Here is a 14,523-nt window from a genome sequence, read left to right on the forward strand (position 1 = left end):
TTTTCTTAAATCCACTGGATGAATGGAAAAGTATTATTATACATAATTTGTTAGAAACAATACTGCAGTCATTAAACTTTATGCTACAGTTCCAGTACAAAGTAAGTACACACAGTGAAGATGCCAACTGAACAGTAGGTAAGACAGAGAGCTTACCTCCACCTCAGCCTGCTGTCGGGCCAAAGTGATGTTAAAAATATCCAAGGTCTTCTCGGGCTCCTGAGATTAGATACAAGACAAACTGATTAGAGCTTTTAGCAGCTTCTTGTTACTCCATGCATCAATTACTATAATTCAATTATTTATCGCATCAGGAAAAGATGATGCATACAGAGCAGAGGAGAGACAGAGGAAAAGACCTTTAGATTTAATGTTGTATTTCTCGGAAATACATCATGAATCTCAGATGCACTTTCATAGGGTTGAACACTGGATATGTGGTTAAGTAATTATGGCTAGAGCAAAGAGTAAATGCACCACTAACATGATACTGAGAGGGTAATATCTTACTACTTGCATCTCATATTATATTTCATATAGGCAATGAATTATGGTCACTGTAGTCAAGTAGGTATTTGCCAGCATACAATCAAGCAGAAACAGCAGGTCTGAACTTTAACTTGCACTAGCAGCAATGTCCCAACAGAAACAACTTTAGTTAGGCAAAGTCTACCTACCGTGGTACCTACCTACCATAATCAAAGACTTACCTCTATCTAGACATTGAAAGACAAATACAGAAAAATCTTGTGTTGACCCCTTCTCCTAATATCAAATGAAGCTCTAAGTTGACCAAACATTAGGATGTTAAACATACTGCAAGGAGCTTAAAATGAGTTATGAAACAGTCTCAATTTAATACTGTTGACGTACACAAGCAAATGAGACCATTAGTAAGAAGATTTTTTTTTAGACAATATTAGTTTTGGTATATTTTGTGGTTTTGGCTGATACTGGGGCAGGATACAGCTGTCTGTATATAGCCCATTGAGGTATAGGTCACGGTGGACATTTCTGTAATACAACTGGTTATAAAGTAACCGGCCCTGTCCCACCTCTAGTGACTTGATCAGGTCCTCGCTGGGTTTCTTACTGGTGATTTTGTTCTTGTAGAGCTTTCGGTAGCATTTTACCATCTGTCGGTGATGGCGAATGTGCGGCCATGACCACATGTGGAGCCGAGGCTTCACATCCACCTCCAGGATGCTCGTGATCACGTACTTCCACCTGCAATGTACAGTCAACTTCACAATCTGCAATATTAAGTAGCATCACATCCAAGGGTGGTACAATGTCAGACGGCATATAGTCATATGGCATTCAAAAATCAAAGTCAAATTGTAAAAGTGTTTACTGACCATAAACGGGCATTGTTGTGAATGTGAACCATAGGTCTGTACTTCCTGTACGGCAGGTTTCGTGACATCATATCCACTGAGCCCAGCAGCTCCAAGATGCTAATGTACTGAAAAGAGAGGAAGTCAGCAATTACTCTTTGGCACAGAGTACTGACAGAAGTGCAGTTATCATCACTGAACAACTTCTCTTCCTATCTGGCCTTTTAGAATCTGAACTCATTCAACTTGTTTGTCTTTAACTTCTCTCTATTTTTCTTTCTCTCGCTCTAAAAACTCTGTTTTAACTAAGTCTTTTACATAGAGAAAGGGTTTTTACATAACACACAGACACCTACCTGGGGTCTGTTGAGTTCAAAGGCCACCTCGCGGAGATTGACCATTAGGTCCACTTTGGGAGAGGAGAAATCCACATCTGACCTGGGATTCATCCGCAGTTTAGCGTCCGCTGAGATGGGACGAAAAACTGTGAAACAGCAACAAGAAATAGATTACTAAAAGCCAACTGTCAACGTTGCCGCACTAGTGAAATATTTACAAATACATAACTTCAACTTAACTGAAGATGGCTTTATGTTTAAATGGGCAACAAGGGGGACTGAAAATTGTGAATGTTTTTTTTTTTTAGCAAGGTTAGCATTTCAACAATCTTTGAGCCTTCAATTGAAACTCAAAACAAAACCTGTGCTGAAAATCTAAAATGTTTTTTTACGTTGAATCAGGCTGTTATTCACACATTCTTTCAGGCACTGCAGTGTCAGTGCAAAGCATTACATACCAAGTGTTAGTTCACATTCTATATGCAAAATATCAATTCATGCATGTCAAGTAAAGTGGCTTTAGGTGGGTTTAATTAGGTGGTTGGCACAAAATTTAAAAAAGGAAGAGAGTGAGACACTCACTGAAGTCATGGCTGACAGGAGATTTTTGAATTTCCAAGCTCCTCTGGAGACATCGCTATACAAAGACACAGGGAGAGAAGCTTCATTTACATTTTACCTGTTTTCTTTAATCTTTTTTTAACCTCTTAACTATTTTCATCACTGCTTTAACAACATGTTGATGATCAAGAAAGAGTCTTTGTGGATGAAATGAACGGTTAACAAAATCTACATCGATCTCAGAAGCATTTGCAGAAATCTTTTTCCAATATTCACCAAGAGAATTGTAGTAATGGCTTTAAAAGGATTTGAAAAAAAAAAGCCTTTCATATTGTGGCTAAGTAACTTTGAAACTGTTCTGCTGTCCGAAAGTGAAAACTGGCTGTCAAAGATTGTTCTGTGTGCGCACAATAATGAGGTTGTGTCTTCAGCCTCTATAAAGCAGAATAAGACAGACAATGGCATGGCTAAATCCAGGCGGGTGGAGACAAAATGCACCACAGCAATATTAGGGTGACTCACCAAGGCCTCATCTGCATTGTGATTGGAGAAGAGTACTGAGTTGACATTCCAGTAGGCAAACAGGCTGTCTAGTTGAACCAACTGAGAAGAAGGAAAACACATAGCAATTAGAGTACTGCAGATGTTTGCCATGAGGACATAACATAGCTGACAGTGTACACAAATTACTACAGTTTGGATCAGAGCCCACACTCAAGCTATGAGGAAACAAGACTGGTTCCTTGAACAACTGCTGACAAACCCATTTCACAGGAACAAACCAACTTGTTTCAATTGCCTAAACCAGTTCAGTGTCAGTTTAATTTAACTTTGAGATTCTCGGAAGGGACAAAAGAATCAAATGCATTTTCAAAAAAACATGCAGTGTCACACAGGATGCATTTGATAGAATAAAATATATATGTATAGGCTGTAAAGTACAGGATTTCTTACCTTGAAGAAAAGCCTGGAATTTTCATCCAATAGACTGGGTTTCCAGTTCTTGTCAGCTGTCTGTAAGGTCAAATAAGCAGTGAGGTAGAAGGTAGAAGGAAGGTTTATTTGTCACATTACAACAGGTTGTAAAGTAAAATTAAGTTTGTAACTGTCTTCTGCTACGTAGTAGACAATATACAGTTATACAAAAGCAATCATAAAATGGAAGACAAAAAAAAAAACTATACTCAGTTGAGCAGTGTTGAGAATGAATCTGAGTTTAGTTTTTACGGGGGCCTTAATGAGATTACATATATAATTATGTATTTTCATGTATTCATTCCTAAAACACCTTAATTGCTGAAATTAATATAGGATATAATCTACCAGGAGTAACATTACAACACATTACCTGAAGACTGAGGTTTTTAAGTGACACTCCGAATGACAAAGGAGAGTCTGGATTAGTGACCTGTGGAAAACACATGAGAAATAAGAGCTAAGCCTATAGACTGGTTAAGACTATATTTACTCTGCATGAGCCATCATTGTACTGCTTATTTAACAAGCACAAATGTGAGTTCATTTGAATTTGAGCTATGCTATACATGCATACACCACAAAGGTAGCTCAGCTTGAATACTTACATCATCTTCATAGCGTACGTGAATGTTAGAGATCTTGACCTGCAAGTTTTTGATGACCTGAGTGACAAGTTTCTCCACGAAGGTGTCCTGCTTTTCCAAATTAGGGTTCTCTGTCATACACAAACAAAAATGAATGATGATGAATATGAGAACTGATCTGGTCCTGCAGCTTTCCTGAAGCTTTGTTTTAGGAACAATTATTTGAATTCTTGCTCCTGCATAACAAAGGGAGGGTTTGAAGGACCTTACCCATACCCCTACTATCATTCAGTAACAGCATGTTTGTCTTTTTAACAGCATGTCTGTCTTCTTTGTTTAAACCTTTCTATCATTGCTTTTAAATACAACACACCATCTCACCATAAATTGGTGTCATCTTTTAGTCAAATATTATTTTTTTTGTCATTAAGTGAGAATGAGAGCAAGACTAACAATTAGACTAAGTTACATCTAGACCATCTTTATTCAGGATTTGTCATGAAACATAAAAACCTTGCATATTTTAATTTGTTATTAAGCACTAAATGCACTTTAGCTTTATTAGTAACATTGGACTTAGCCTTACAATGCAGTGTGAGTACCGCACCTACATGCTAGTGTAGCGCTGATCCTGAAATATCCTATCTGAATTTGAATTTGCTCTCTCTAAATTTGAATGCTTGGAAGGAAGATATAGTCTTTATAGTTGAACAGTAAATGGCACTGAAACAGTGTCATGAGTCAAATATCAAGGAGGAAATATTTTCTATCTTATTGCATATATCTATAGTTCTAGCTGTTAAAGCTAATAAAAAGGCTAATAAAAAGGCTAATAAAATAAAGCTGTAGCACTGTTGACCACTAGAGGACCTGAAAAACTGTTAGCTGGTGATCTATTCATACGGTTCTTAGTATTCAGTACGATACACATGTTGGCAAGACGCTCACACAACGCGGCTTGGGTCAGTGGGTTTTGGCTAGGCAGTGCTAAACCACAGAAAAGTGTTAAAAACTGCTGGCTGCTCCAGAAACAACACAGGAACTCGCAACCACACAAACCATGACCACATGGCTTTAAACCCAACCCAACAGTGAGTGTCATCACTTGATACTGCATCACCGCATATTCTCTCTTACAGGTTGGCCAGAGAATGTCACTGAAACCTGTTGAAAATTTACTAGGAAGCAAAAATACCTGGCTTTACGCAGATACTCTTACAGCTGCTAGACTCACTCTCACCTACACACACCACACACACAGTCCCCTTCAAAGCTGAACCCTGACCTTGCTCTGCAGCCTTCAGCTTTGTTTCCTCTATCCGCTGTAGTTCCCTCTGACGAGCCTCCTGTAGCTGCTTCTCCTCCTTTTCTGAATCATACTTTATACCTGGAAAGAATGGGATCAAGAAAATGACTGTCTCCACACCAAAACAATGAAATGTACAGAAGGTTAAGCTTGAGTTTCCTGTTTATCTAGACAAGTACTTTAGGGTCATAAATAAGCGAGAGAGAGACATCTGTCTGACATCTGTGCTACACTTGGCTCTGTCCACTAATCACACAGATTATTCATTAGACTGAACTTGGTATTAGTTATATTTTAAATTATTTAGGATATTGTTGTTCACTACAATACATGTCGTTAAATTGCAAAGGTGTTTTAATGTGTTTTTTAAAATATTGACTATATAAAATGAGGAGTCTGGGATATGATATTAACCTGATATGCAACAGGTGAATATCCTTCAAGCACTGCATGTGTCTACTGAAATGGTGGGGATTGACAGTATACACTACAATGTGTCTATTAGTACGCAAGTCATATATTTTTTATGTATTTAATTGGACATAGATGGTGATCTTACTTGCTGTGGGGACTATGAGCAGATAGACACCATCCAGTGTCGCCTCTACTGACTGGGTGTAGAGGTTCTTCCATGGAATCTTTAGCTGCAGCTGACCTTTTAACAGAAACACAAAGTGAGAAAATCTTCCTCTGTACCAAAAGAAAGGTGGCAGATGAGGATCGTAACTACACTCTCACCTATATGACCGGCTCTCACTTTAAAAGGAATGTCAAGTTGACTCTGCAACAAAAGAACGGTCAAGTATTATAAAACATATCCATCATGAAGGCCAGAATGAAATGACAGACAAATTTTGCTTACTTAAGCATGTGTTTGCAACTTACCAAGGCATTTTCCTTTATTTCAAGATTTCTAAGAACAGCATCACCTGTGACGAAAGGAATATATGTTTACTGAGTGTTATTATGAACATATTGATGAGCCAAATAGATTAGTGTTGTGAGGCTCATAGGAACACAGTCCAATCTAAAGAGGTGGACTTTGGCCCCACTACTGACGTAATACAACACTCAGGCAATAAGGCACATTTATTATTAAAGCCATACATGACAGGTTTGGTAAAACAAAGGATTTGACACTGTATTTTAGTTAGTTGTAAACTAAATCTTTTTACATGTTTAGCAGTGCCTCTGAAACCTGTCTTCTCATCCTCTCATTTGCCTGGAAAGCTTACAGAGCTGTGAGGATCAGGCTTTCTGGTAGAGCTAGTAAAAAGGACTCAGTATGAAACACAGTAGCAAAATAACCTGGCTGTGTGAAAGGGTGTGACCCTGAACTGCTCGCTTCTCCCATTAATTGCACTGAGCAAACAGCCTTGCAGCTAAGGTTTGTTAACATATAAGGTCACTGTAAGAGTCAGAAATGAACAATGCTGATCTATCAATTAACTAGAAACTAGATTTCGGGACAGATAAACGGACACTGACAGCTGTGGGAGGTTCTGTCACACGACTTGTGGCTAACGTTAGCATTAGCTAGCTAGCATGGAGCGAGGTGCTCCCCTGCAATGACAAACACAAGTTCAATTACCTCCCCATATGCCGAGCTTTAGCTGTGAGCAGTCAAGGTTCACAACGTAGTCCCCTAAAAATCGGTTGAGGACATCTACCACCAAGCTTTCGAAAACCATTTTGGCGTTTCTTTCATCTATCCTTCACCATGTTTACATCCTGTGAGCTCGACTGCCTCAACGTCAGATTAGGACGTCCTGCGTTGGGTGCCGGAACCGTGCTTTGACGTCATTCCGTACCTATTACACGATAGGTTACTTCAGGCAAAATTAATCCACTGGTGGGTGCAACACCTTGTGCAACACTGCGAAAGAGCAGGGTAAGTAAATTGTGGTATAATTTTATAACTGATGTAACATCTTTAATAATTAGATTGGCAAAATAACATTCACAAATTAAAATGTATTTGTTTTACTATTTATTTTAATGACTCATTAATGAAACAGTACATTGACACGATTTAGTATTTTTCTAGCAGTTTTCAAATAAGTAGGCGTACTTGCTCTACTAAGTGCTTTACAGAAGGGAGTGAAGAAAAACAGGAAATAAAAAAAGACACTAGAAATTTATGAGATCAAGTTATCAAGCCAAATCAAACACTTTTCAAAATTCTTTTTAAAATACATTGCAGGAGTCAGGGCACAATCACAACAGACTGCTGGGCCAGTTAAAACAAGTTGGCATTATTGTAGTCCAGACATGACATATTAAAAGCATAGATAACTAAGTCTGAAGGAGCCTCGGGTTCCTGCAATGTTTCTAAGCCGGACAGAACAAGTGATTTCACATAGAGTAGAGCTCAAACTTTACATTTCAAACATATGTCTAAAAATATTTTACATTGGATTTAACATTTCTAGCATGTAAGTCAAAAAAGTGTAACAATATCTGGACCAAGAAAATAAATAATTGTTTTTACGTTACACACCAGCACCACATGGGCTTTGACAAACCTCTATAAAATTATTATTATTGTTACAAGTATTATAAAAACATTGCAAGGTACTGAAGAAAAGCTTGACTACACTTTAAAATTTTTATATCAAAACAGAATTAAAGAGTTCACTAAAGAAAAAATGTGTTTCCCAAAAACTACATCTTTGACTATCTTAAACCTGCATTCATTGATTTGTATTTGTTTGTTTTGAAGTTGTTAGGGTGAATGTGTTCATATAAGAATATAAAATCAAATGTGAGTCGCTTTGGATAAAAGCGTCTGCCAAATGAGTAAATGTAAATGTAAATATTGAGCACTGTTAATATATACTAGCGGGTTGTAGACCAATAATGTTTTACATATAAACACACATACATATAGCCTAGGTCTTCATTCAGATTCTTTATGTTCCAAAATATTTGTTTATGAGAAATTGTTAGTCAAAATTTTAAGAAGTTGTCAACATTGAATGCAACCAGCAGGAGAGATAGTTATAATTTTAACTATAAATTCAGTAAATGTTATATACAATTTATTTGAAAATATGCCCTGTGAAAGAAATCAATGTAATGCAGTTTCATCATTTTATTGCTGAGTTTCTCCTCTACCCATTTTTAAGAAAGAGTAACTGAGACAGTGGTTGGCTGATCCCTCCAATTACTGTCCCTCTCCTCAGTGTTCCAGCTGCAGGTTTACCCACCACTTTTAACCTGAGCTGCAGTTCCAGCAGATCCTCTCTACTGAGTTCTGTAAAGAAGAAATCTTCATTAAACACAGGGTTGCAGCAGTTCCGGATGGTGGCGCTCTCCTGTTGCTGCATCTTCCCCGGGGTCAGACACAGATGCACTGCACAGTTCTGGGTTCGTCGGTCAGTACCATCCCATAGGCCTTCCACAGACACCACACGGACTCTCACTGTGGACAGGGATGAGAATGTGTTGGTGGAGAATGTGGTTTGCTCAATGACGAGGCGCACTTTACCACGGCCCTGCAAAGGGAGGACTTGCTCACGCTGAAGTCTCTCTTGACACTGCAGAACATCCAGTGGGAACAGGGCAGGTGGGGCTAAGGTGAGTGAGCTTCCCTCTAAGCTTGGAGGGCTACTGGGAGATGTTGTTGAACTTAAACTCTTCCACCTCTCTCTCTCCTCCCTGCTGTCAATTAACGAAGGACACGACGTTGCTCCTTTAAGACGGCCACTGTCTGATGGGATGTAAAGGGAAGATTTAGCACTATAAGGGGAACTGAGGGGAGAGGTGTCACTGGAAGAAGGTGTTTCACTTTCTGTGCTTCCTGTCTCTGACAGGCTCTTGCATAAAAATGGAGGGAGAATCCCAGATAAGGTTTTCTTGGGCACTTTTGTCTCCTTTGCCAGCCTGGGTGCTGAAGTTGCAATGCTTCTATCAAACATGTAAACAGGGCGCTTTGAGTGGAACAAAGACTCTTTCCTTCGAGTGTTGGGGCTCTCATATATCCCAGCCAGGCCATACCCCTCTGCTGAAAATGGCAAAGGTTTCTTTATAGCCTTGCAAGCCACTGATGCATCACCATTCTTCGTCTTAACATCATTTGCCTTTATATGTGTTGTGTCTGAAGAAGTGCTACTCTTGGGTATCTGGTTCTGACCGTGCAGGTAAGGTGCTGTTTTCTCAGCTTCCAGCAGCTGGCTTCTCTTGCAAAGCCGCGGCGGCAGGCAGAACTCTGGGATCTTGTCTGGGGTGAGGATGTTGTTGTGCAAATTGTTAGAGAGACTCGCCTTAGGAGAGAGAAAGATATCCTCCTCACACTTCCCCATGTAACGACTCAGCTCTAAAGGAATGCTGTCCATGCTCTCCCTGATCTTCCCAAGGACCCACATAGTTATTTTCTGATGATTTATTATGATGTCGGTGTAAGTCTTTGTACACAAATCCCAACTTTTTCCCTTTGGCAACAAGAATAAAAAATGTTATTTAAGGTGACTCAATCAAACAACATATTAAACAAAAGATACTTTTCAGAACTAACAAGGAATTTAAAGTTTATTTCAAATGATGAAATGACAAATATTTTCTCACCTGCTGAGATGTGTCCACCACTGAAGAAGATCTGGATGAGTATGAGCCAATGACAGATTTTAAAGGTGAGTGCGAGGCTCTGCATCACTGGTCTGCCGCCCCTGCCTGCGTCAGAAAACCAGCTGTATACGCACATACACACAATAACACACCTAACCGACACAGTGTATCGAGTCACTCAGTGTCTGTTGGAGACTGGGTGGGTGGCAATCAGAATCAGGTGCATCAGTGTGCATATAGTTGGTAAGGATGTGATGTCTTTCTATTGTACTCTAAATAAAGGAAGCCATCAGTCACAAAGTGTTAAATATGTGTTCATTTTTTTCTGAGTTGCTGAAATTTATTCTTTCCTATTATATATTTTTTTAATTTCTTGTTTAAATAATTGATGTACATTTTGAATTGTTTTTAGGTAGAACAAAGTAGATGTGTACATATTTGGAACGCGGGTCGATTACTTGTAAGCTTTTGATTTGTGAATAGGGGGTGGGATAAAATACTTTCTTTTTTTTTTCATCTTCCCACTCCTTTTTGAATATGTAATGGACACTGACAAGAGTTTAAGAAGTCTTTGGCTGTAACTATTGTGAATTAATTTATTATTGTGTTATTTCATTTTCTTGTCGGATGTTCTTTTTACCTAAATTCGAAATAAATATAATTGCCATTACCATTACCATGCTGTAACCAAGATGTAGCATACACATTTAAAATGCAATTTAAATTTATACAAATGATAACTTTAATACTACATCAAATGCATTTCTACATCTGAGGGGAAATATTTAACATATCTTGAGTTTTGATATTCTTAAGATTATGTATGATCCCGCACTCTCAGGAAAAACAGGCAACCCAAGTAAGGGTGACTTTATTTCTAAGGCTAACTGTACTGAACGCTAGTATAGTGTTAGATAGAATGAAATTCAGATTAGAACACACGTGTGTTATCGGGGTCATGATGACATAAGTATGATCTGCTTTTGAGAGAGCTGACCTCTTGTTCAAAGCAATTCAAAGACACAAGCATCCCAGGCCTACAGAGAGCACCCACCACCTCAAAGACCCTCTGACCTTTAACCAGCTGGTAGTCCAGACACATAACTGACCTGATGTGTACTAGGCAGCTCTGAGTCAGTATGTATTCTTAAACTAAATTAAATGCTATTTTAAAGCAATTACACAATAATAGTAATAATAGTCAAAATATGAACGGATGTTGATAAACACATCAGTTTTTAAAAATCTTACACTTATTTTCACATAATGGAGGGAACATTTTACGATTTGCATTGATCCTTAAAAGGAAAATATCAATGAGACCAATGCTGTTTATAGTCAGTTGACCAAATCTATTTTTTATAGTTTCAAACATGACAGATGCAGACACGGCAGACACTCAGCTTAAGGAAAGATAACTATGGGGACCATTTAGACTGCCTTTATTGATTTTAATAACAGTAAATGCCAACTCAACATATGAATTACTGAACATAGAGAATATTGTGTATCTGTGTATGTCATTCAGTCTCAGACATTCCAAATGATCCAGTTTTCTCTTTTTATTGGCACAGATTGAACTCATCATGAAATCCCACATTTAGAATCAAAGATTTTTACATTGAATGAACATTTCCCCAGCTACTCTGCCATGATATGACTCTCTTCTCCTTGGATGATGTCCCATATTCATTCCGTGGTTTCCATTCTATTCAAGCTTTTGTCTTGATTATATTCACCTTTTGGACTCTCCATGACCCTCTGGAAATGTATCAACTAGTCCATAAGGCAGTGTTCTTTGGTCATCTGAAATTGTCTGTATAGTTTTTCATGTTGTCAAACACCGGCATCTTGTGCACGGATGAGGTCAGATTGCTCAACCACAAGAGGGCGTACATGGATCAGATTTACTGTTGGGCAACCTCAAACTTTCATATGTCTCAGTTAAGACATCAGTGGGAACTACTTCATATTTTTGTGTAGCATTATTTGGATTATAACATCTATAAAATTATTATAAATTAAATGGAAATCACATGGTAAAATTTGTTTTTATTAGTCCACACAGACAAGAACACACAAAAACACACTCACAACACATGTCCCTTGCTTATTGAAATTATTGTTTCTCATTGTTCTAATAAAACAGTAATTAAGTGAGAAACAACATCCCTGTCTGTGCGCTCACCTGCTTGCATGCAGTGTGAACGTGTGTGTGACAGAAAATGAATATAAAGATGATGAATCCATTTGGGAGGAGTCAGGGGCCTCTGGAGCACGCAGGGGTCAGGAGGCTTTTTGTGGTAGTGAAGATCGACTTTATTACACCAATAAAAACCCAGAGTGCTCTCTGTAATGCAGAGATAAATGACTGGGAGTCAGAGGAGGACCTTGCCTTTAACCGCTGTCAAAGCTGCAATTAACGCTAACGAGAGAACAGAACATTGTTGCCAAATGCTCTATCGCTGTCCAGTGCATTAGTGTTAAAACCTTTTTGTTCTGGAGCTTTACATTACATTAAGTAATAATTCATTCTATTATTTATTGAATATACCCTTTGTATTTTATTCAGCCTAACTTTGCATTGCAAGGACTTTTGTATGACTCAAACTCAGAACCTTAGGTGAGTGATTTCCTCTTCACAGTAATCTATTTTATTGAAACATGTTTAATTTCATTCCCAGCTTTTGAAAAACACTAATACACTGGTCAAAAAAGGCTCTGGAACAGCCTGCCCGAGGAAATCAGGTCGGCTGAGTCAGTGAACTCTTTTAAGTCCCTTCTTAAAACATACTTTTATAGGAGAGCTTTTCCCGATCTTATTTGACTTTATTTTATCCCTTTTATTTTATTGTATTTTACTAATTTTATATTAAATTTTCATGCTCTTATCTTTTTTTGTATTATTCTTTACACTTGTTAAAGCACTTTGTAACTTGTTTTTGAAAAGTGCTCTACAAATAAGGATTATTATTATTATTATTATTACTGGTCAAAATTCAGCTGATGTAGAGTGAATCTGTGTGATTTGCTCTTTAATTTAACACGTTCTCACTTTAGAGCTACACTCAAACAAACAATTTCTTAAAAAACTAAACTAAAATCTCCCTCTTTTCTTTAGGCTACCCGCATACATGAAAAAAATGTACCAAAACAACTTTAAAGGCTATGCACATACACTTTGATGCATCATGAAAACATTTCTTCAAACCCAAATTTACAGTCGAAGCATTATTCCAATTATTTAGAGCAACCATAAATAAGCAGGCCAACTGACTTGTGGCTTTTGCTTAATGCTGGCTGCTGCATGGATGAACCAGCAGCTTCTGGTTATCATCTGAGATTTAAACCAATAAGGACCCAAAGCAAAAACAGCCACTTTGTTAAAAACCACACTTCACCTCTGCATTTGCGTACATTATAATTGATGCATTACGTCTCTCTCCCCACTGGAGGCTGTAACTTCATCCCACTAAACAGCTGCCCAGAGCTAAAAGTGACCTTTTACCCTTCCTTCATCACAAAGAAGGTACAATAGAAACTTCAACTCTGTTTTCATGGAAGCTGACTCTTTCAAACTTTCTCAGTAAGAGGAATTACTCTTTGTTACTACGTGTGCGTGGTGATTCAGTTCAGTGTAGTGAATGGGACAGGAAAGACCTCAAGGAGCATGATGACCAAAGATCAGTCAGACACTTCTTTGCTGATTCAATTCAGTTAGTCTTTGTTTAAAGCATCTCCAGCGCCAATTTCAAAGGATAAATCAGTTTCATGCTTTCTATGCTGTTAAATTGCCAGTTTGAAAATACTTCTTAACGTGCCTCCCCAAAGAAATACAGAAGGACAAGTGAATAACACTGAACAATAAAAAGGTTCCAGCAGTAAATGTTTTCACTACAGTAGATATAGTTTGACACAAACAGTTAAATTAACTTTTAACTTTAATTATTTAAAGCTTTTATATATAATTTGAAGTATTCAAACTGTTTTAGATTGTTCCAAAAGTTTGAGCGCATACATTTGAAAATGAATTAGGTACAATGAAAAATACATTTTAAAATACCTAGATTGCACATAGGGTTAAATAGATGTGTCTGAAAAATCACTGATTTTGTTAGCCTGAATTGACCAGTTTTGGTGGGGGCTCTAAGAGAAAATGTCTGATTACATTTCACATTTTCACTTTGTACCTTCATGTAACCAAACAGGTCCTGCCTAGATCCGAGGCAGCTTTAGTAAGCCAAACCTTTGTTATAAGGTTTTCTCTGTAACACTGACAATTATAATGTTGTTTTGACATTGTGTGATGAGATTTGAAATTCCAAGTACAAACTTTGAGCAGGGGAAGAGCTGATTATACACTTTGTTAATTTCCAATTCACTTTAATCTCTATTATTGAGGAGTCAAATGAGCCTATGTGGGCACTCATTCTCTTCCAAAGCACTTAACCTCTTATAAAACTGCTGAAGTTTTTTGGCCAGAGAACTTCTTTGTCTGGGGAGAAAGTGGGGAAGTCGGGGAGGAGAAACATTGGGAAGGAGGCCAGAATGGCTGAACCATTGACCTGTTTTGAATCGATGATAAAATGTAATAATGGCTAATAAGGTGTAATAATTTGGGCCAATAAAGATTGATGGCAGTTTGAAGATCATGTGAGCTACGTCAGAAGACCTTACTTTGAGGACAGCGCAGAGACAATACACTTCAGCATATACAATTTGACCCCAGATGAGTGAATCATTGTTTAATTATTATTAAGGAGAAAGAGAGAGAGAGAGGGAGGGACACTGCCAGAGAAAAATGGATGGTAAGGGAGAGGGGTAACTGTTACAGAGAAGAGGTGGAAAAGAGT

General features: G+C 38.0%; 2 protein-coding genes across 6 annotated transcripts in view; both read right to left on the minus strand.

The window, feature by feature from the left end:
• The window catches only part of vps13a (vacuolar protein sorting 13 homolog A), a 44,732-nt gene extending 37,875 nt beyond the window's left edge, over positions 1-6,857 (minus strand). For 3 of the 5 annotated variants that reach the window (XM_046035753.1, XM_046035750.1, XM_046035751.1), the window contains exons 1-14: positions 6,696-6,856; positions 5,990-6,033; positions 5,843-5,885; positions 5,664-5,759; positions 5,084-5,185; positions 3,820-3,929; positions 3,585-3,644; positions 3,191-3,250; positions 2,759-2,839; positions 2,258-2,312; positions 1,694-1,821; positions 1,359-1,465; positions 1,056-1,227; positions 157-219 (exon numbers count right to left, since the gene is read on the minus strand). In XM_046035753.1, the coding sequence (XP_045891709.1) occupies positions 157-219; positions 1,056-1,227; positions 1,359-1,465; positions 1,694-1,821; positions 2,258-2,312; positions 2,759-2,839; positions 3,191-3,250; positions 3,585-3,644; positions 3,820-3,929; positions 5,084-5,185; positions 5,664-5,759; positions 5,843-5,885; positions 5,990-6,033; positions 6,696-6,795 (1,221 nt within the window). In that variant the 5' untranslated portion in view covers positions 6,796-6,856. Of the gene's footprint in view, positions 1-156; positions 220-1,055; positions 1,228-1,358; positions 1,466-1,693; positions 1,822-2,257; positions 2,313-2,758; positions 2,840-3,190; positions 3,251-3,584; positions 3,645-3,819; positions 3,930-5,083; positions 5,186-5,663; positions 5,760-5,842; positions 5,886-5,989; positions 6,034-6,695 lie in introns of all 5 variants that reach the window. The other 2 variants (XM_046035749.1, XM_046035752.1) reach the window with 1 other exon arrangement.
• A 224-nt stretch (positions 6,858-7,081) lies between these two features.
• On the minus strand, positions 7,082-9,767 carry LOC123960550 (C2 calcium-dependent domain-containing protein 4C). The gene is made up of 2 exons (XM_046035358.1): positions 9,671-9,767; positions 7,082-9,537 (listed from the first exon to the last, which is right to left on the minus strand). The coding sequence occupies exon 2, from the start codon at positions 9,469-9,471 to the stop codon at positions 8,218-8,220; it is 1,254 nt and encodes a 417-aa protein (XP_045891314.1). The 5' UTR covers positions 9,472-9,537; positions 9,671-9,767; the 3' UTR covers positions 7,082-8,217.
• Between the last annotated feature and the right edge of the window lie 4,756 nt (positions 9,768-14,523).

Source organism: Micropterus dolomieu, linkage group LG21 (assembly GCF_021292245.1).
Source record: "Micropterus dolomieu isolate WLL.071019.BEF.003 ecotype Adirondacks linkage group LG21, ASM2129224v1, whole genome shotgun sequence".
Taxonomy (NCBI): domain Eukaryota; kingdom Metazoa; phylum Chordata; class Actinopteri; order Centrarchiformes; family Centrarchidae; genus Micropterus; species Micropterus dolomieu.